Below are 22,108 nucleotides of genomic sequence, written 5' to 3' on the forward strand. Positions count from 1 at the left end.
AGTCCACTGAAGGAATACAAGCTCTGCTGTTGGGTGGAAAACCACCCAGTGTAACTCCTTGGGGGGGACTGCAGGCAAGGTGGACTAAACTTTTTCTTTGTGGAGAATAGGAGAGCCCCTCAGCACTGGTGTTGTTACTTTGGCGTGGCACAGGCAGGATGTTGGTGCTGGTGCAGTTTTGTTAGCACGGCACGGCAGTGTTGGCGCTGAGGGACTCATTAGGTGCTTGTGAAGTGCCTTGAGATGCTCCCGTGAGCAGAAGTGCCAAATGTGACTGTTTCTGTGTTTTATGTTCTCCTGCAAAGTCTCCTCTGGGGAAAAGGGTGTGAAAGGCATGCTTCCTGAGCGTTTCTGGCTGTTATCTCAGCGGATACCCACACTCCAGTGGCAGAAGTCTTTAGGCTAGAGAGGAAATGTAACCCAGGGCACCAGCTAATGGAGAGGTGAAGGCGGTGTAGGAAAAAGATGTGGAAGTTGAGCTGAGCAGATCTGAAGGGAGAAGTCAATGAAAGGGGCCCATGGTCACAGGGGGAGGGAAGGGAACTGTAAACACTGCACAAAGTACAAATCACTCAATTTTTGTCGGTGTGGAAGCAATGTGATTGCTTTGCTGGCAGGAAGGAGCCAGCTTTGCCAAGGAGCTTCCCATGTGGATGCTGAGAGTTGGAAATGTGTAGCATAAATTGACAAAAAGATTCAAGTTTGGGTGTGTTTATTTTTCAAGGGGAATGAAAAGGAAAAGAAAGCGCTAAATTATATTGCAGTGAGAACAAGCACCCAGGCCTTCTGGGAAATCTGCAGGATGGCAGCCAAGCGCTCTGCTCCTCCGCTGGATTTCAGATGTTAGTGGGATTAATGTAACGGGGGGGTGGAGGTGGCAGGGGTTTGAGTGTTTGACTGCCTCAGGCTAAGTAAAGCTGTGAAATGGAGCTCATGTTTTCTGTTGTCTCTGGTGGTTCAGTGGAGGTGTACAACTGTGCAACCGGCAGTGCTGACTGCTCCCAGTGCCTGGGGAGGGAGGACCTGGGGCACCGCTGCCTCTGGAGCGAGAGCAGCTCCAGCTGCAGGCTGCACACCGAGCCCCCCCAGGTCTCTGATGTCTGCCCTGCTCCTGAGATTAGGAAGGTAAGACCCAAAGGCAATATGGCACGGTGTGGTGTGGTGTGGTGTGGTGTGTGGCATGGCGTGGCGTGGCGTGGTGTGGTGTGGTGTGTGGCATGGCGTGGTGTGGTGTGGTGTGGCGTGGCGTGGCATGGCATGGCGTGGCATGGCGTGGCGTGACGTGGCATGACGTGGCGTGGTGTGGCGTGGCGTGGCGTGGTGTGGCATGGGGGGTGGTGCTATGGGGTGGGGCCAGCCACCCTGTCCCAGGTGGGACAGAGGAGGATCCAAGAATTGTCCCTTGCACGGGACAGGGTCAAGACCAGCAATGAATTATTCACTGACTTTCTATGCTGTTGAGTCACCTAGTGCCGAGGACATCTTGCTACTGACAGGATTCAATCTTCATTGTGTTAGTGGGAAACATAACAGCATCACAATTCAAATGCCTCAGAGTTCCTAGGGTTGTTAAAAGCAAGAAAGATATGTAGGGTTGGTTGAAGGATCCTTATCAGGAAAGCATTTAATGGAGCATGGCTGAAATGTGATTGTGATCCCTGTCTTCAAGCACATGTGTTCTGCAGTTATGCTGTGATTTAACAATGGCAGAGGGACCTTTGGGCATCATGCATTTTGAAGTGGATTTTACTTAAATTTTAGTTAAATGAATGTTTGTTGGGGGCCTTTGGATCTGGGGCTCTGCTTAGAGGTATGGTAGGAGCCAACAAACTGATCCCTGACAAGTAGCAAAGAAAATACATAGACCAGATCTTAAAATGGGGTCCCTAGAAAAAGAGAAGCTGGAGATGCAAAACATCAGAACTGGCAAGGATGTGAACATCAGAATTGGCAAGTATATGGGATTTCTGCTCTTAGGGAGGAGGCATGTGGTGATCCAGGTGCTGTAACACTGCACAGAGGGGCTGCAGGATCCCCATTGCTGCTGCTTCCCTCTTGTCACCGTGGGAGAGCAGTGCTCCCCCTGAGCCTGTCCTTCCCCACACTCCTCAAGTGTTACCAGCACTCGCCAGAAAATAATGGAAGGAAACCACAGTTCAGGTTGCAGAGTGTCACCGACTCTGTCACTGTTTCCTTAGCAAATAGTGGCTGGTAAATCCAAACCCTCTGGAACCATGAGAGCAAATGAGCCCTCACAGAGCCCTCCGGAGCTGGTGCCATCCGGAGTGTAGCACTGGCTCTGTGTGCCGCTGCCAGGGCAAAGGGAAAGGAGCCATTTTTGCTGGAAGGGGTTTGTTTCACCTGCTGAAGTTAGGGCAGTCGGTCTCTCTGGCAGTGCCCGCCTTAATGTTGGCACAGTGTCATACCCTGTCCCCTTGCAGTGCTGGGATGTTGTCACGGCCAGCACCCTGTCCCCTCACAGCACAGCGGACAGCAGCTGCCAGATGAAACCAGTGGTGTAGGAGATGGACTCAAAAGCAGGGGTGTGGAAGGAAGGATATTTCACTCCAGATGTGTTTGCAGCTGGATTGATCCTTAGCCAAACCCCAGTGCCAAACCCAGCACGTAAATGTGATGGATTCTCCTTTGCCAAGCTACAGCAGGGGGAGAGGGGTGGCGGGCGTGCTGGGGGAGCAGGAGTGCGAGGAGTGATTCTGTCTGCTTCATGGGGTTTAAGTGGGGTGTGGACATAGGGACCGGCTCAGGGATGAAGGCCAGAAGCTCATGGTTGTTCTTCTCAAACCTAGTCTAGGGGAAGGTGTGCCTGCTCATGACAGGAAGGATGGGGCTAGATGATCTTTGAGGTCTCTTCCAACCCAAACCATTGTAGGATTCTGTGATCCTCTGACTTTGTGCCCTGTCCCTTGGTGCTGCAGATCGAGCCGCTGCGTGGGCCGCTGGAGGGGGGCACACTGCTGACCATCCGTGGGAGGAACCTGGGCCGCCGCTTCAGCGACGTCCTCACTGCTGTCTGGGTGGGCAGCGTGCACTGCGCCCCGCTGCCCGACAGATACATCGTCTCTGAGATGTGAGTTGGGGGAGCTGAGGAGGAGGGCCCTGTCCCCTGTGTGTCCCCTGCCTGTGCCTGCCCGTCCCCGTTCCTGCTGCCAGGCACTGCTGCCAACCCCTCATCTATCCACAGGATTGTGTGCCAGACTGGAGAGGCTCAGGAGGCGTTCTCGGATGTGGTAACGGTTAATGTGAGCCGGGAAGGGAAGTCCAGGGAGCGATACTCCTATGTGGTGAGTAGCCACCTCGAGTGCTTCTTTGGTGATTCCTGCACCCTTTAGAGTGAGCCTGCAGGTCCGCCCTCCTTCCCTAGGTGACTGGGAAACATGATCTACAACTAAACATGTTGGGGTCCTTAAGGAGCTCCTGAGGTAACCTGTGGTTACTTGAGTGGGGTCTGGCAGGATCTCCGCAGGGTGTTGGTGCTCCCAGGTTCAGCTTCTGCAGGGGTATATCTTGTCCCAGCTCATTGACATTTCTCCTTCTATGAAAGGAGCTGGTTTTTTCTGCCTCTTTTGCTGAAGTGCTGTTACAACCTGTAAGATTCTTTGAGATTTGTGAAGTTCCTTTTTGAGGTGTAGGTTACATTCGATGAATTCACATTATTTAGAACTGATATTTTTGCTGTAGAGGTTGTGTTAGTTTTTGCATGAAGTAATGTGTAGGGATTAGACTGGAGCTAACCCTCTGTCATTGTTCAAAGAAAAGCCCTTTATAGCTCTGTGCTGTGCCATCTCACAAAGACAATTTTCATCTCTACAAACCTGAGAGAAATCCATGCATTTCTTCTCTTCCCTACACGACCTTTGTCCGTGGCTGGATGCTACTCCTGGGCAGCCCCAGCAGGTTGGTGCCAAGGGCATGCAGAGGGCTCGGAGCCTTTGTGCCTCCACTCCAGCTTCAGCTGAGGCAGGACAGCCCATGATGCAAGCTGCTGACCTGAGAGGAGACTCGAAGCCCCAGGAAATGATGTTTGATTCCTGGTGGCCATTGTGAAGAATTTAGGGCAGATCATGGAGTGTGATTCCCCACCCCATAACCACTGAGAGGTTGGGTGTTTAGTTCAGGGAGGGTTATGGGTTACACAGTGTGCAACTGGCACAGGCATGGCACATCCCAGCACCCAACAGAGCCAGGCCTGGCAGTGCAGAGGGAGGCACTGGTGAGGCGATGGCTGGGTCAGTCTCAGCAGGAGATCCAGCAGTCTGGAGTGGACTGAGGTGCCACGGGGGTACAATCCAGTGATGGCCCCGGGGTCTGGGGGTTCTCAGGAGGTATGTGCTCAGCTGGCACATCCCCTGCTGCCGGATACTGTCTGCCTGACAGAGGGGAGCGTGGGAAAGGGTCCAGCTCTCTGCATGTGGGAAAAGCCTTTCAGGAAACACCTGTGGAAGCACCAGCGCAGAACAAAGCCAATCCCTGACCTCAGCCTGGGTCTGTGGCAGCCCTGTGCTGGCAGCTCCTGGGCAAGCTTGGGAAGCAGGCAGTATACCCTGGAGTGGGAGAGGAGCCATTCCTGGTCAGGTGGCACAGCAGAAAACTGCCTGTCTGTCTGTCTCTCAGTCTGTGTGTCTCAGCAGAGCTTGGAGCAGAGATGAGGAAGTGCCCTGTATGTGTGGTGGGGAGGGACACTGCATGATGCATTCCTGGGGGTGTGTCACACCAAAAGTTGCTTTGCAACTTTTCAAAAAATATGCTTCTGCACCATTTGCAGACCAAGCAACACTAGTTTTGTTGGTTCTCCTCTCATACCTAGTGGCATGCAGATGGCGTTGCCTACACCATGCAAGGCTGGTCTTGGTGAGACCTGAGCTTGGTTACAGATACAGTTTGCCTGGAAAAATTTAAAAGATTTTCAGAGCTGCCCATTCAAAGAAAGCCCTTTGTGACATACCAAATATTGTTTCTGTGCTACGTGTTTCATAGTCCCCATTAGATGTGTCTAGAAGAGGTAGGATTCAGCTGTAATTGTGCTGAGGAAAACGGAGAGGCCCCTTCAGAACACTATAGCAGGCTGTGGATGAGCTGGATTTGCCAAAGCTGTGATGGAGGCGATTGGTACTGGCAGTGCACTGAGAGCAGCAGCCGCTGGCTCTGGCTGAGGGGAAGAGCTGGAGGGCTTTGGGGAACAGGAACAATCGTCTCTGCTGTTGTAGCTGCACTTGTCAATGCGTGGGTTAAGGGCCAAGGGCAGGAGACAGCTGCCTACAGACACCCAGAGAAATACAAAACAGATCCTGTGGAAGTGGGTGACGGTCAGAAACAACAAGGAAAATGACTGCAGAGGAATGAAGCCATCGGAGTGTAAGACAAGGGCAAGGGTAGATTTTAATACATGGGTTTCCTGCTCATGCGGGTCTGCTCTGAGGGAAGGCCTGGGGGTGAGCAGGGCCAGTCCCCATGGGCCTCTTACCTCAGGGCATGTGCTGTCTGAGAGGGAGTTACCACTGCCCTGTGGAAGGGTCTTGAGATCATTATTTGTTCTACCCTGGCTGTCCTGCTCAAATGGAGCAGAGACATTGCCAGTAGCCTCTCCTGGGGTGCTTGTGAGCAGACACAAGGGCTCAGCGCCACGTGAGTTATCAAAGCCTTCAGCTCTTGAATCTCGGGAAGATTTCCAGGGTCTGCAAACACAGATAACATACACGCTAATTTCTGCTGCAAATGGTGAGAGGCAAAGTAACTTCCCCTTTAGTTCCTGTCGCCTCAAGAGATGCAGATTTTAAGCTTCCTTAAGCAGGGGTTTGATATTCAATTATCTAGATGCAGGTGTTTGTTTTCACCAATCTCAAAGCCATCATCCAGCAGGGCTTTAACATTATCCTTGCATTTAGGAAGACATGGATCTGGAAGGGCAGAGGTGGTGGGAGAGGGAACGAATGAGAAATTTCCTTTCATTGATGGACCTTGAGCTGTTGCTGGCTCTGGATCCCTCTGCTGGAAAACTGAAGGGGCTAGTGGGATCTTGGGCTTCTGTTTGGCCTCATGTGTCCCTTATAACCAGAATTTAGAGACCACAGAGAGTCACTGAGATTTTGTATTGTCTCACTCCTTAGCGCTTGTACCTGTCCTCTAGTTCCAAAACCCTGCCCACGAAAGCTTTTGCTGTGCTGCTGTTTGAGCCTCACAGTGCTGGATACTTAGACATTCTGAATCGATTCCCATGTGCAGCGTGGAGTACCCAGCTGTAGATTTACTGGGCTAGGAAACAGATTTCCCCTTTGTTTTTAGCTTCCCCTGGTGCAGTCCATTGCTCCCCCAAATGGCCCGAAGGCTGGAGGAACCAGAGTGACCATCAGAGGCAGCAGGCTGGATGTCGGCTCGGAGCTCCGTGTCCTCATCAACTCCTCCAAGCAGTGCACTGACCTCAGGTGGGAGCAGGGCTGGGGGCTGGTGCTGGGCTAGTGACAAGAGACAAAGCATAGGAAGGATGGTATTGGCCTCCAGGTGGTCAAGCAGGGCAGGTGTTTTGGTGGGGGGGCATCACTCTATGCTGGCATAGCATTCCCCTGCCTGCCCTTTCCCTCTGGCTGTACTGGGAATTGGTCCGGCAGCTGGGATGGTGTGTGCTGGTGCTCGTTAGCAGGCCAAGTGTAACAGGCAGTTGGCATGTAACTGGAAGCTCCTTCTCACCTGTGGCTGCCACCTGCCTGGCTGCCAAGGGGTTGCCCAAGCCCGCAGTGCCAGGCTCCAGCCACTGCCTGTGCCACAGCTCACCTGCCTCTTCCCACGCAGCCGCACTGACAGCACCATCACCTGCACCATGCCCGCCGCGGAGCTCACCACGCCTGTGCCAGTCTGCGTGCAGTTTGAGAACAAGTCTTGTACCAGCCTCAACATCACTTTCAAGTATGAGAAGAACCCAGTTATATCAGACATCAACCCCAAAAAGAGCCAGATCAGGTGAGATCCTGCCCCAGCCAAGACAGCCTGTGAAAGAGAGGGTCAGTTCCAGAGTGGTGGGAGAGGGTCCTGCTGGGAGAAAGGGGCTTCCCAGCCCTGGAGCTGGACACATTGCCTTGCACTGCAGCTTGCTCTCAGGGTGCTCCAGGGTAACCCAGCACAGGAGTAGAAGAGGTCTCACACACCAGGACTGTCCATAGTTTGTTTTGATGCATTTAGGAGTGGAAAAATGTCAGCCTTAGTAACTGTATCATGCATACCTGCTGGGTACTTTAGGGAGGTTTCAGGTGGGGGCTCAATGAGACCCTAAGGAATTTTCTTGGCATTAAAACTGTAGAAGGCTGAGATTTGTAATTTTGGATTTCAGCCTTCCCCGAGGTCACAGTATTTAATTTTGAAAATGTGTTGCTTTTAATTTCACGTCTCTCTGTGGAGCACTTGGGCTTCTGTTCCTTTGGATATCATAGTGAAATCCAACCCTCCTCAGCTGTGAAGTCTGGAAAATCCAGGGCTGACCAGGAAATCTGGGATGCCAGCAGCTGTGGCGGCAGGACCTTGGTGGAAGCAGCACACCCAGAGGCAAGCGCGAGCAGGCTCCGGTGCTCTGATCCCCTTGGAACAAAGCCGCCTCTCGGCATTCTCAAGCGCAGCGCCAAGGCCGCAGGCTGTGGGAATGTTACTGGAAAGGCAGAGCCATGACTCATACAGGCTCAGCCCCTCGCAGGCTCCCAACTGCTGAGTGTCGAGAGTGCTGTCTAAAAAGAGACAGAGGAAGAATGTCCCTGCTTACAGTCACAAGGAAACCACTGGGGTATTTCTCCATCACCTTAGTGATGCTTTCCTAGCACTTACAGCAGTTCCCAAATTTCAGAGCACAGGGACTGTGACTTCTACAGCCTGTGTGGTGGCTTATGCAGTCTGGCTGCTACACCATGCTTCTGGGCTGTTTACCATGAGGGGGTCAATAACTTGTGTAGAAATCTAGCTGGGACCGATTTCTGTTACCATGTTGATAAAATAATTCATATAAGCAAAATTTAAACCCAAACAGAAATTGTAAGCTAGTCTGCAGATGTGACAGGCTCCTAGTTAGAAACCTGGATCATAACTACCTGTGATACCACAGGCTTCAGAGAACCTTGGGGCCTCATGGCCAAAGTCACTGTGCCTGGAGTGCTCTTTGCATAATAGGATTTGTGAGTTCTGACTGTTCCCTGGCAAATGCTCTAACCAGGTCAAATATGATATGGAGGAAGGGGAGGGTAAATCCAGGGTGCAGATGAGCAGTGATGGTTCTCCAACCCTTGCTCTGCCTTGTGCACATTGGCGCTGCTCGTTTGTGTTGTTAGTTGACTGCACAGTGAGAGGCCCATGGGTTGCATTTCCCCCCCAGCAGGTACAAAACAACACCTTTCACATTCTGATCTAAATCAGAAGTTCGTAGGAGATGCAGGATCCCTGTCAACCTCTAAGGGACTTTTCCCTCTTCAAGACTCACAGTTCTCTGCAGGTCTCTGAGGGGCAGGGACAGGGGCAGAGACATGGGTAGGGGCAGGGGATGTGTCCTTCTGCTGGAAGAGGCCCTCCCACTTTCCACCACAGCATCTACTCCTCCTTCCTTCCTTCCCTGATACTGTGGTAGCAGTGTGGATCCTTGCTGTAAGCAGGAAGAAGACTTTGGCTGTTGGGTCAAATTTTCTGCTCAAACAGCTGGGAAACATCTCTGGGAAAAGAGATGAGGACAGGAGGGAGACTCAGCCATCACACCCTGTTGCTGCACTGTCCTCTGCAGTCACCCTCTCTTTCTTCTCTTCTCAAAGTGGGGGCAGGATCATCACCCTGGAAGGAAGAGGCTTTGGGCTGGTCCAGAACGTGTCCATGGCTGTCCGTGGCATCGGCAGAGAACACACGGTGGGTGTCCTGGCTGGGTATGGCCTGGTGGCAGTGGGACTGTGTGTCCTCTGCCAGAGGATGGCTGGGGTGTGAAGCTGAGGCCTCAGCCCACGCCTCAGGATGGGGTGAGAGCACTCGTGGTGCTGGGGTTCTGATGTTGTCATGCTCTCCTGCTTGCAGTGCTGCAAGGTTCACACTGACACCACGATCACCTGCCCCTCTCCAGCTGCCTCCAACATCACTGTGGGGAGCAAACCTGCCCCCGTTGACTTCTACCTCAATGGGCGCCTCTACGCAGATGACCGCCCAGCTCTGGATGAGGAGATGTACCCTGAGGAGGCCCTGCACTTCAGCAAGTTCAGCCTGGAGTACTATGCTGACCCCCAGTTCTCCACAGCCAAGAAGGAGAAGTGGATCAAGCACCATCCCGGCGAGCCCTTAACTCTGGTCATACACGTAAGAGAGTAGCTGTTACAGCTCTGCTTCTCTCGGGTGCTGCCTGCTCCCCCACGGGCAGCTCCGCAGGCCTGAGTACCAGTGCAGGGACCGTGCACAGGGAGAGGAGAGAGAAGCGGGTAGCTGGGGACTGGAGAGGCAGGAGCAGGTGGTTCGGGCTCAGCATGCTGCTCTTGCATCTCTCTGTCTCAGGAGGTGCAGCCCAGCCTGAGGATGCCCTCTGAGACAGAGCTGCCTGGGAGGGTGTCATAGCATGAGTCTAAATGAAATACTGGATGTGGGAAAAAGAATGACAATGCACTGGCCTGAAACAAGGCAGGTACTGCAGATGAGCCTGACAGTAGGTGTTTATTCCTGCAGAAACAGGTCATGAATTCTTCTCTTTTGACTACTGAATTCAGCTCAGCTCACAAGGAAGTCGGGGTGTAGCAGCTGAGTGGCCTGTACAATGAGCAATAGTAATTCAAAGGCCATTGTTCACTGCAGGATATCCTCACTGCTTACAACGTGCTCCAGAAATGTGCTCCCCCTTTCTCAGGCTCTGCAGGCGCATCCCCTGGCTGTCCTCTCTGTTGTACATCCTTCCCCCTCCCAGGTGGGCACTTAGATCCTTATCTTCAGTGCACAGCAGGCCAGATCAAAAGCAGATTTTTCCAGGTTCCATGAGGGGCTTGTTCATCCCATTGCCCCATGCTGCGTGAGGAATGGGAAACAGGAAAATGGGGAATGGCCTGGTTCTGGCTTTCCTGTGGAGTGCTGGAAAAATGTCCTTGGTGAGGGAGAGTCTTCCAGGTCTGCAAAACAGTAGGGAATATGGAAAGTAAAGGAGGAAGATCAGTTGCAATTCCAACTGCTACTCTGCAGCCTGACATCCTGATTCTATTTCTGTCTTTAGAAAGAGCCTGACAGCCTGGGCCTGGAGAGCAATGAGTACCAGGTGAAAATCGGCCTGATCTCATGTGAGATCCAGATTGTTTCAGACAAAGTCATCCACTGCTCCGTCAATGAGTCGCTGAGCACCTCAGAAAGGCAGTTACCCGTGACGGTGAGTTCAGAGCCTCCGCACTGGGAGTGTGTAGGGCAGAGGAGTCGCGCTGCAAACTCTGTGTGCGAAGGACCTGCCCAGCTCACCCACTGGTGACCCCACACAAGGCTGCACAGATGGAAGGGTGGACAAAGCACGCCGTGCTGGCGGCTGTCCCAGGGCAGCCGGTCAGTGGGATGAAGGCTGCCCAAGTTGTGGTGAGGGGCTACTGCACTGCAAGTCATGGGACACTGACAGCTGCCTGCTCAGGTACTGCACTGTGCTCACGGGGTGGTTGCTCAGTTCTGCTAAGGCTCGGTGAGGTCTCAGGCACATGAGATTTCGTCACTTGCAGTGATTTTCTGTCCCCCATGAGATGTGTTTGGCGAGTTCCTTACAGCTTTCAGCTAGCTGCTCTGCAGAAGGGCCACGAATGGCCGTGACAGTCTGACCCTCAGCAGGCTGAGTCCCTGCATGTGACCAGGAGGGTGAGAGGAGTACTAGGGCTGGACAGCCTCATGTTGCTTCCAGGGGCTGCTGCTTTGTCACTGCAAGGAATTTGGTGTTCAGGGCTTTTGTTTCTCTTTGTGTCTGCAAAATTCACCACACTTGGGTACTTCCCTGTTTTCCAGAGGGCTTGATTAAACTGCTGTGCTCACCCTCAGTTTCCGTCATGTCACACACAGTCCATTGCCATCCAGGGATGTGACTATGGCTCTTTGTATCTGAGAGAAAATGCCTCCACCTCCGTGGGCTGAGACGGTGCTGCCCCCTCCCAGTCCTTGTGTTGGTAGGATTAGGGTTAGGGAGGGGTGGGAGCCTGTAGTGGGGGCAGGGAGGAGAAGGAAGGCTGAAGGGAGTTGAGGAGCTGTGGGCTTGAGCAGCCCAGAAGAAAGGCATGAGGATGCACCACCAGTTTGCTGACAGCGTTGTCCAGTTTACTGGCAACAATTTGAGGTATATGAAATTCTGTTGAAAACGGGAAATGTGGTAATGCAGAAGTACCAAAATTTCCCAAGTAATTTTAATGGAAATTTTAAACAGGGGAATTTTTTTAAAGAACTGAGAACAGGGAAATCCCTTTGGGGAAGAAGAGGAATTTATGAGTTTGCTAGTCTTGGTGTGACATAAATCATTCAGGGCAGTGCCTTAGTGGGTCCCCAGGAAGCAGGAGAATGATACTCAGCCCTAAATATCACAAGACTCTTCAGAGTGCACCAGCAGTGAAAGCGCAGCTAAATAATCTGCTTGTACTCACACCTGTGCACCCTTGCTAAACCTTCAGACACGGTTCAGGCCATCCCTGCCAGCTGCTCCAGGGGTGACTGTTGCTTTATAACACACTTGCAATGACTTTGATGACACAGGGCAGGCATGTGCAGGGTCCCTGTCTGGGTCTTACCAAGTATTGAGTAGACCTGTCCAGATACACAAGAGAAGCTTGTCGAGGCTTTCAGACCCATCTTTGTTCATGACCAAACTGTTTAAACACTGAATTAAACAGCAGGCATGGGATTTCTCCTCTGAAAAATGCAAAACTTTGATTTGGTGGGGAAAAAAAGACTCAAATCATGTTGAGGAGCAGCTTCATTGCAGCATTTCAGAGGGAAGAGTTGGACATCCTGGGGCCAGACCATGGGACTGCTGAGCAAACCTGCCAAGGTGCTTGTGCAGTGCTGTGGCTCTTCTCCCTGTCCAGCACCACGGTTCTCAGACAATGTGCCAGGGTGGAGACCAAAGCTCTCAGTGTCCAGAGCCTTCTGCTGGCAGCAGCCATGCCTGTGCCAGTGCTCCCAGAACCAGGGCTGGATTTTCCACAGGATGGAGCTGTGTGAGATGTGGTATCTGGTGATGGAGATGGTGGGAAGGCCCCACTTGTGGCACGGCTTTGGCTCAGCAGCTGAGAGCTACTGGAATTTCAGGTGCTACACCAAGGGTGCCCGGGGTCACCTGTCCTGGAGGTGCTCTGTGACACAGATGTAATTGTAAGATTATTCCAGCTCTTCCCTACCTTGTTTCAGGTTTTTTTGCTCAGTTTCTCTCACTTCTCGTTCCTCGAGAGAAGTGAAACTCACATTTCCAGAAGTGAAAGCCTTGTGTGGTCATGAGTTTTCCTTATCAGATGATGCTGTGGAATCCTTTCATCCCAAGGGCCCAAAGAGCTGTTTGTAAACGGTGCCCAGTAACTCTCCAGCCTGTGATGTGTGCTGGTCTCTTCCCTTCTGGATATCAGGAGACCCAAAGACTGAACTCAAGTGCTTTGTGCTTGGTGTCACAAGAAGTACAGGCTGGGAGCAGAGCCAGCACCTCCTGACACCCTGTTCACTGCTTTAGCCACAAGATCATTACTCTTCTATGGTCTCATTATTATTTATTTTTATTCCCTTAGTTTATTTGTATTTCAAGGACTTGAAAATTTCTTAACCCTCCTTCTGCATGACAGCATTTCTGCTTTTGGAGGAGAAAGGCTAGCGCAGCTGGGATCCAAAGGCTGTTCAGAGCCATAATGGAAGTCAATGATTAGTGGAAGTGGTTTTCCAGTAGAGCAGCAGAGGCAGTCCTGTGCTCTCTAGGAAAGGGCTGTCTCATTCTGGAGTGGGTATGGTGAGGCTGTGTTGTGGGCCTGCCACTCCGCCACTGAAGCCCCACAGTGGCCCTGGGATGGGCACTGCTGCAGCATTGCAGCCTGCCAGGAGCAGCCTCAGCATCCCCAGGAGTGCAGGAAGTGAATTGGGCTCCCTTGAACACATGGAGCACCCAGGGTCTGGCAGTGAAAGGCACAGCCTGGCCCCCCGTGGAGCCCAGGGGGCTGCACCAGTGTGGTCAGTGTGTCCTTGGGCAAAGGTCTGCTGAGCCTTACCTTGTGTCCCTCCCTGCTCCCAGCCCCTTGGCAATGTGCTACTCAGCTCTTGCTTTTCCTCCCTCCTTCTCCCTCTCCAGATCCAAGTTGGAAAGTTCAACTACACAATCGCGATGCTGCACCTTGGGGGAGGAGAGACCGCAATCATTGTCTCCATCGTCATCTGCAGCATCCTGCTGGTCCTTTCTGTTGTAGGTAAGGGAAAGAATGATGTATTCCAAGGCTGTGCCGAGGTTTTTGTCATTGCCTGTGGAGTAGTGAAGGTGACTCTCAAGTGCTGCAATAATGCGGTACCTGAAGTTGGTCTGGGTGCAGCAGGTAGCCGTGCTCTGTATGGCACGCAGCCAGTACCAGGGCCGTGGCTCCACAGCTCCCTGCAGCACAGAGCTTTTGCTGGCTGAATCCACAGCTCTGCTCTGTTCCTTGAGCCTGTGATATTTATAAACCTACCTTTTCCCCAAAACCTTAGTAGCTACTATAGTACCAAATAAAGAAGAATGTGAGAAATTGGTCTTGGGCTAGTACTGACTCCCGGGGCTCACTCACAGGCGTGACTGTCTCAGATCATCCCAGAGATGCTCCTAGCCCGAGGTCCTGTCATCAGGAACAGGCAGTGACAGGTGCCTGGCAGAGCAGGAAGAGCAGAGCCTGCATTCGTAGCTACAGGTGTGGAATAGGCACGCCAGTGTGCGAACCTGGGTGGAAACCGTGCAGCATACTTCTGTCCTTGGGCTGGGGTACCCGCTCCTTGCTTGCCCAGCACGACCCTGCAGCAAGAAACCTGCCAGTTCACAGCAAATGAGTGGTTTCTAATGAGGATTTAATTTATTTTTAATAAAGACTGTAATGCACACCGATTTATTAAATGCAGCACCCATCATTAGAAATATATTTCTGGAGTCATGGGAAGACTGTCGGATGTGAACACTGTAGTACAGGTGGTAAACATCCTAAATTCTGTATTCATTAATCAGCTGGAACACATTAGTATACAGTTAAGCTGAATACAGACAGCCCAGACCTAAATTGAAGATGACAGTTACAGCATGATCATTAAATTCCAGCTGGTTTTACTTATTTACAGATAAATCGACAACTACCTGAGCAGATACCAGACTGGTGGTAGGTGTGAAACCAACTTTGGGTTTAGGTTTCTGCACCATGTCAGAGGGAACCTCTCTGGTCCCAGCTGCAGCTACTCTTAAGCCTGAGTCCAAAAGGCTTCTTCCCTTTCTCTTTTCCAGCACTCTTTGTGTTCTGCACAAAGAGCCGCAGAGCTGAGCGCTACTGGCAGAAAACCCTGCTCCAGATGGAGGAGATGGAGTCACAGATCCGGGAGGAAATCCGCAAAGGTAAGTCACCGTCTGGGCACCAAGGAGGACCCAGGGCTAGAAGGAGGATGCTGGGATAGTAGGCTTGAAGTCTTTCACCTTCTGCGCTGTAGAAGTTTATAGGATTATTTATAGGAAAATTTCTGTCGCTACCTGTGAGCTTCAGCAGGTCTTGGGAATGAGGCTCAGTGGCTGGAAGTGTGGCTTTGCTGCCGTCCTGCTGCCTGACTTGGGCAAGCCACTGATCTGCAGCGCAGCCAGCTTCCCTGTCCTGGAGTTAATGGCCCCTAGCTGTGTCAGAGGTTTGCTTGAAGACCATGCTAATCTTTAGTGTGCTTTACACTTGGGTGCAACAGAAGCTGCAGCACACTCCTACCAGAGCAATAGAAGTGATCCAGGCATCAGCACCTGCCGTCCCACAGTCCATGACCCCACCATGTCGGCTGGGGTCCCGTCCTGTGGGAACTGCCTGCCCAGCCCCATGGGGCTGGACTCCTGGGGCGGGGAATGCTCTGTCAGTGCTCGGAACAAGGTTTACAGTGCTGATGATTAAACACCAGTGGGAATCTGCTGCTCAGAGAAAACACAGCTTCAGCCTCCACAAGGGAACAGCTCAATGAGTCGGAGATGAGATGTGCCATGCTTTCTGGTGCCAGCCTGTCTTGCCTGGTGGAGGATTGGGTGCTCACTGTCTGCGGGTCTCTTTGTGCAAGGTTTCGCGGAGCTGCAGACAGACATGACCGACCTGACCAAGGAGCTGAACCGCAGCCAAGGGATCCCCTTCCTGGAGTACAAGCACTTTGTCACCAGGACGTTCTTCCCCAAAGTAAGGAGACAGCGTGTGTCACGGGCACCTCATCGCACTGAGGTCCTTCCCAACCAGATCAGGGCTCTGCTAAAGGGCTTTTACAGTGTCACAAAATCATTCCACTGTTATATATTTACTTGTCATGTGTTTCAACCTCGATTACCATCAAAAGTGGAGCCACAGCTCCTGGGGCATCAAGTAAGATTGGGGTTGCTTGCACATGACATAGCCTGGCGGTGGCACTGTCCTGGCAGTCACTCCAGCTCGCCCTTTCATAGCCATTGGACACCCTCTTCTGAAAGAGTTCTCGCATGAGCAGAGTTCTGGAGACTTCTCCTCAAGGGCTCCATTCAGTGGAGGTTGAAGGGTGGCTGAAGGGTTAATCTGCCATTGGTGTTCAGGGAGAGGGGCTTTCTATTCCAGGCAGGGTGTCCCTGAGCATTCCCAGCAGCTCAGCTGGTCCTCAGGAGCTCTTTGGGCGTCTCTGTCTCCCCCTTTCCTTCCTCCCTGTCCAAGCTGGGTGCATGGTGCTCCCAGTAAGATGTCCTTTGGGTACCAGTCCCAGTATGTCTGCCCAGAGTCCTTCTCCAGGGCCGCAACAGACATGTCAGCGCTGTAATTTCTGTCACTGGCTGCCCTGCTGTGTTGCTGTGCGCCCTTCACCACAGCTGTATTTCACCCCTGAGGTAGTTGTGTGTTGGTGCTGAGGAGTGAGATGATGATTTATGACTGCAGAGTATTTCATTAGTAGCTATTACTCAGGTTTTGCAGTTATCCACTCTCCATATCTCTGCACACTTAGAGGCTTTAAGATTCAGGCTGCTATATGAATGTTAGAGATTTAAACATTTTTCCCATCTCATTCAAAAGTTACGTATGTTAAAACATCCAGAACTCCTCTATTTTGATTTCGTCCTCTATAAAGCTTTCTCTTCTGGGAGTTTTCTGGCTGTCACATGAGTCTATTTGCAGTCTCCCTGCCCTAACAGCCTTGTGTCTGTGCAGATGTCTGCCTCTCCCCGTATTTGTGGTGCGAGAGGCTCTTGCAAAGTATTTTAAGGCTTCATAAACTATGCAAACCATCTTTGTGATGGGTGGTCTTAGTTCCAATGACATGGCTCCCATCTCGTTCCCCTGAGGTGCACAGCACACAGGGAGTCCCCGGGCAGGTGCACTGCCCTCCCCTAACACTCTGCTTGATTCCAGTGTTCCTCTCTCTACGAGGAGTGCTACGTCCTCCCGTCCCAGCAGCTCAGCTCCCAGGTGGGCTCCCAGGTCCAGGAAACACATCCGCTCCTAGTGGGAGAATGGAAGGTGAGTAACCCACTAACAGAACAAATGCTTTTGGGTGTTGCTAACCATCAACACAGACCAGCACTGGATCAGCTTTGGCCAGTCGGAGAAGGCAGATCTGTGGATCTGCTCTTGCATGAAGGAACATTGGCCTGGGATCCTTCCCGGCTCTGCTGAGGGCTCTTCTTCCTGTGTCATACCGTGTATCACTTCAGCCTCAGTCACAGTTCCTCATGAGTGAGATTCCTCCTTTTACTGAGCGGTGACTTGGCAAAAGCTGCTGTTGTCCCAGAGCTGGGTTTGAAGTGGACAGAGAGTAGGGATTGAAGAGTCAGAGAGTTGCTAAGGTTGGAAGGGAGATCTGCTTAAAACATCCCCAACTAGATGAGTTTTCTGAAGGCCTCATCCAACTGTACCAAATATCCTCAAGGACAGAAATCCCACTGGCTCCTGGGGCCTTGTTTCAGTGTATGACACCCTTAAAGGTGTAAACTGCCTTCCTTATATTTAGTCAATGTCCCATGTTCCATCTGATATCTTTTGCCTCTCATTCTGGCACTGTTTTGGCAGAGAAGAACCTGGCTCTCTCCTCTCTGCCCTGCCACAGGACAGCTGAGGCTGCAGTAAGATCTCCCCTTGAAATTTCTGAAGGCTGACCAAATGCAGCCCTCTTCACCTCTCCTGTACACCCACTGATTGTTTTGTCAGTCCTCAGCTGCACTTGCTCCATCTGTCTCATAGTGGGGAGCCTCAGACTGGCCACAGTGCTCCAGGTATCCTCCTGAGTGCTGAACTGAGTGGAAGGGCCATTGCCAGTGCCCTGCTGGCTCAACTGTGTGACCCTTGCCAGGGAGACTGTTGGCTGCGTCAGGCAGAGGGAGGAAGGGCACTTCTGCTCGGTACCTCTGTGCTCAGTAGGGACATCCCTGCAGTCAAGGGGGATGAAAGCTGGAGGAAAACAACAAGCAGGATTTTCTCTGCTTTCTACATTATTTTTCAGATCCCTGAGAACTGCAGACCCAACATGGAAGAAGGAATCTCACTGTTCTCCACCTTACTCAACAACAAGCACTTTCTCATCGTGTTTGTCCATGCTCTCGAGCAACAGAAGGACTTTGCTGTCAGAGACAGGTATGAGCTTCAAAACCAAAGACATGGCAGCTAGAGGAGACTGATTTCTTCCTAACCTGTAGCAATCCAGCCAGTGTCTGGGGCTGGGCATTTCAGTGGGTGATTGAGTTACTCTTGCGTCCCACTTTTCTATTAGAAATGGATGACCATAAACCCTGAAGAGCACTCACTCATTTGGCTTATCAGTAAGAACGTGCAAGCTGACCCAAGATCCTGCAGCACTGAAAGAGTACTGGAACTTCTAACACCAGTGAGAAGGCTCATGAAAGTTGTCTGAGAGACTGCCTTTTTGTGCTGGGTTTTTTAGTGCCAGTTAGCAGTTCAGTCTCATTGGACTGGGGCTTGAGTCCTACACGTTCTGTGTTTCAGGTGTAACCTGGCGTCACTGCTTACGATTGCGCTGCATGGGAAACTGGAGTATTACACTAGCATCATGAAGGACCTCTTGGTAGATCTAATAGATGCTTCAGCTTCCAAAAACCCCAAGCTGATGCTGAGAAGAACGGAATCGGTGGTGGAGAAGATGCTCACCAACTGGATGTCCATCTGCATGTACAGCTATCTCAGAGTAAGAGTGCCAGTCACTGCTGCAGTGGGTACAGGATCAGCTCTGGGTGCAGCAGTGATGAGGGATGTGGGGACAGCTGAGGACCTGACACCTGCCAGCAGTGCCACTCGAACGGTCACTAACTGTTGTATTGAAAAGTTCAGGTGTGAATAAGCAACCTGAAGTTCAGTTGCTTCTCCCCTTCTGTCCAGGGCTTTGGTGAGCTCAGCCTTCATGGGAGGCCAGAGCACAGACCGACGTTTTCGCTGTGCTTGAGAAGAGTCATAGGGGAGCTGAGAAATAACCAGAATGGCTGGAGGTTTGGGAAACCACTTGGTTTCATGTTGTTGCTGTGACCAGCTGGCACAGGCCAGCAGGGTCTGTCTCTGGCATGGAAGCCCCAGTAGTTGGGAGGGCCAGGAGTGTCAGGGCAGGGGCTGCTCCATGTCAGTGCCCGCTGGTGTGTGGGGCCTCTCAGGCAGAGGCATCCATGTGATTCCACACAAATCCAAGTAGGAGAAGATGGGATGTCTGTCCCTGAAGCCTGATTGTCTTCCTGACTGTGATAAAAAGGAATATGTTTGGCATCTCAGAGCCATCAGCAGTCCATCTGCTCAGTACTTTATCTCTAACGTTTGCCAGTTCTGTGTGGAATTTCCCAGAAGAATTGAGCAATAACTTAATTGATTCCATGGCAGTTAATTGGAGGACACCCTATTATACCCACAGGGGAGAGCCTTGAAAAAGCCTTTGAAAAAAATCTCTTTTCCCAAAGTGTTTTCTACAGCCACAGAAGCAATTCTTTATTGTTCTCATACATATCGTGATGTCTTCTGATCCCAGCTGATGATCACTTTTTGTCCTAAAGCCTGTGGTTTTGTAGTTCATAATCTTTCATTTTAGCTCACATAATTAGCCAGTCTAATGAAAGAAGAGTTACAGGACTGGGTGACGATGGCTGTGCCGATGTGGCGCAGCTATCCAGCCCATAAGAGCAGAAAAGAGGGATTTAGTGCAATTTTTTAATCTTCAGATTTTGTGCCTTTAGTTAAACGACTGGAGAAAAAGAAGTGCTGATTTCTCCTTTTGGGGAGTTGGAGACCACATGTGAGGCATCTGATCCAACTCCAGCCTGTGCTAAAAATGGACATTGTGCAAGAAGGCTTTCTCAGGGAGAAAAAAAAAGAGGAAAGAAAGTGGAGCTTTATCACGTGTGCCCGAAGGCTTGGGCACGTTACATAGCTCATTAATGGTGAGGAGCTCCACGTGCAGCAGGCTGCCCATCCCTGGGGCACCGGCTGGGAGCTGCCCAGCCCCACGTGGTCCAGGACCATGGCATGGCCTGTGGCCATCCCCAGGGCCAGGCAGTGCTGGTGGGAGCTATGAGCTGGCTTCCTCCTGCTCTTGGCCCCACCTGCCCTGCGGAGGGAGGACGAGGATGGGGTCTGATGGGAGCAGGTCTGTGAGGCGATTAGGCCCTTTGCAGAGCTGTTGGGCCACTGGCTGAATGTGCATTTCCATCTGCCCACAGGGGATCCTCAACGTGGTCTAAGGCTGCATGCTGGGCTTGCAGTCCCCTCCACAACTCCTGTGCCCAGCCTGAAGCTATGGCAGTGCAGAGCATCACCACAGCTCATTTCCCATCTCTGAAAGCAAATGGTTTCCAAACTAGAGCATAATAAAGTTATTTCCAAGAGACTGACATCACACGTGCTCCACAGTGATCAGGGACCAGATCAGAGGAGATACCAAGGTTCTGCTGAAATACGGAGAGGGAAAGGAGTTGGTCAGACAAGAGTGTCTGGAGAGGCCCCTGCACTGTCACAAGGTGACACAAGCCAAGCTGTACAAAGGGACAGGGGCTCGATCCAGATCAGCAGAGCTGGCAACTTCCCCGCCACGCGAATGAGGAGGGAGCCCCTGTGGTGGGACAGACGGCACCTCCTTGCACACGGCTGGTGTCAGCTCAGGGCTGTGATTTAAATACTACTGATAGCCAGGCGCCTCCCATGTGCCTCACGTTCCTCGGGATCAACTTCTGCTGCCTTCAGAGTGGCATTTCTTGGTTAAAAAGAAGGCTGCCTGCCTGCCTGTAGCACTGCTCTGTCAGACGTGTGACGATGGGTCTGGTTTTCATTCCTGAATTATCCCCATTAATCACAGTGTCTATTTGAAACAGCTGCTGCAAAAGTCCCTGCCCGTCGTGCGGTGGAAAAATTCCAAGTGCTTGTATTTTCCCTTGTAAGTCAACGCTACATGCTCGAAACATTTGTTTCGCATTAATGCTCAGCCTAACAGCCCGTCCATTTGTGTTTTGGGGGAAAATGATTTGAAGGAGCTGTCTTCAGTTGGGAAGAAGCTGCCAGCCACAGGCACTCGTGGTCTGCCCATGTGGAGGGCACCTGAAGGCAGTGAAGTCACCACTGATGGGAGCTGATCACACACTGATGGTGTGTGAGGGAATGGGATGAGCCAGCAGGAGCTTTCTGTGAGGGACAGGGCTCAGAGGGAACGTACAGCATTTGCACAATCAATGCAGAACTCTGTTTCTGCAGAACTGAGTGAGAATCGCAGATAAAATGATCCATGTTTTTATTTAGTGCTACAGTTTTGGTTAAAATAACTGAAAAAGAAAGCCTTTCCCATGAGACACCATGGTATCTCACTGTTGTGCCTAGTTTCTAACAGGATCAGGGGGTTAGCTGTTAAAAGCAAAGTAAGATCTTGGAATTTAGTTTTTACATCTGGGTCCAAGCTTCTCCAAGTTTTGCATGTGGGATGAGGCTGAGGTTTGGTTCTTTGCAGAGTGCAAATAGATATTTGTCCCAAAATTAGTAGGCACTTGGAGTAAGCAGCTGTTTTCTGTGCTTTTCCCACCCCAGCCTCACCAAAACATTTTGGAAATGGCTGTAGCGTGTTCCTGGGAGGACATGTGTAATGACTTGTCGGAGTTGAGTTGTGTTAATAGGGCAGCAACATGTGAATCCAGTCTGTGCTCTAAACCTTTTTATTTTCCCAAGGATATAAAAACAAAGCCCTCCCACGCTCCTCGTGCGTGGAACAGTTCAAGTCCTGCCAGCCTGAACTGTGCTTTCCATTACTGCAGAGTTATTTCGGTGCCCTGGGTAGCTTTAAGAGCCCATAACGGTTCAGTCAGAAATGAAAATGAAGTCTCATTAAAATACATTCACAATAGGAGGAAAAAAGGCCCCAGACTGTGTTTTTTTAAGTATTTTTTTGTCCTGAATCAGCACGGATCTCTTCTGGTTAAACTTCCTTTCTCCCAGCTAGCCAAGTCCAAAGACAGTTTTGATTCCTTTCCAGATGAGTTTTCCGAACAATGCAGGAAGTTTCCAAGTTTGCCATTTTATCTCTAATCCCTGCCTGCCAACCCTTCTTTCCCTGCTTTGAAATTTGCTGTCTGATTAGCACTTTTGCAGATTTCCGTAACATCCCACAGTTCCTGAGCCTGAAAGCCAGAAAGCCAAACAGAAATAGTATCTCTCCAGTGGAGTGCTGTCACTGTGTCCCCTGCAGGGGACGTGGGGCTGATCCTGCTCGTGCACACAGCAGTGGGTCCGTGATGACCCCACAATGCCCGCCGTGCCACAGCGCCTGCCCTGCCGCTTCCAGGGCAGCTTTACATGGACAGGATGGTGCTGCAGAGTCAGCCCCGACCTGAGCAGCCTGTGCTCATTTCAAGCCATAATGAGCTCCTGTATCAGCAGGACTCGCCCTTTTGCAATGGTTGTGGAGGCACTGCAGAGCTGCTGGCTGCCCCCTCGGGTCTCCC

General features: G+C 51.5%; 1 protein-coding gene across 1 annotated transcript in view; it reads left to right on the plus strand.

Moving 5' to 3' along the window:
- The window catches only part of PLXND1 (plexin D1), an 86,202-nt gene that overhangs the window by 48,520 nt on the left and 15,574 nt on the right, over positions 1-22,108 (plus strand). Inside the window, exons 18-31 of the mRNA XM_050313275.1 lie at positions 962-1,125; positions 2,937-3,088; positions 3,203-3,302; positions 6,301-6,440; positions 6,805-6,972; positions 8,793-8,883; positions 9,046-9,321; positions 10,217-10,366; positions 13,286-13,400; positions 14,450-14,557; positions 15,250-15,362; positions 16,551-16,658; positions 17,638-17,768; positions 18,138-18,336. Of these exons, the coding sequence (XP_050169232.1) occupies positions 962-1,125; positions 2,937-3,088; positions 3,203-3,302; positions 6,301-6,440; positions 6,805-6,972; positions 8,793-8,883; positions 9,046-9,321; positions 10,217-10,366; positions 13,286-13,400; positions 14,450-14,557; positions 15,250-15,362; positions 16,551-16,658; positions 17,638-17,768; positions 18,138-18,336 (2,015 nt within the window). The remainder of the gene's footprint in view (positions 1-961; positions 1,126-2,936; positions 3,089-3,202; positions 3,303-6,300; positions 6,441-6,804; positions 6,973-8,792; positions 8,884-9,045; positions 9,322-10,216; positions 10,367-13,285; positions 13,401-14,449; positions 14,558-15,249; positions 15,363-16,550; positions 16,659-17,637; positions 17,769-18,137; positions 18,337-22,108) is intronic.

This window comes from Myiozetetes cayanensis, unplaced genomic scaffold (genome assembly GCF_022539395.1).
Source record: "Myiozetetes cayanensis isolate MyiCay16 unplaced genomic scaffold, myiCay2020 scf18, whole genome shotgun sequence".
In the NCBI taxonomy this organism is placed as follows: domain Eukaryota; kingdom Metazoa; phylum Chordata; class Aves; order Passeriformes; family Tyrannidae; genus Myiozetetes; species Myiozetetes cayanensis.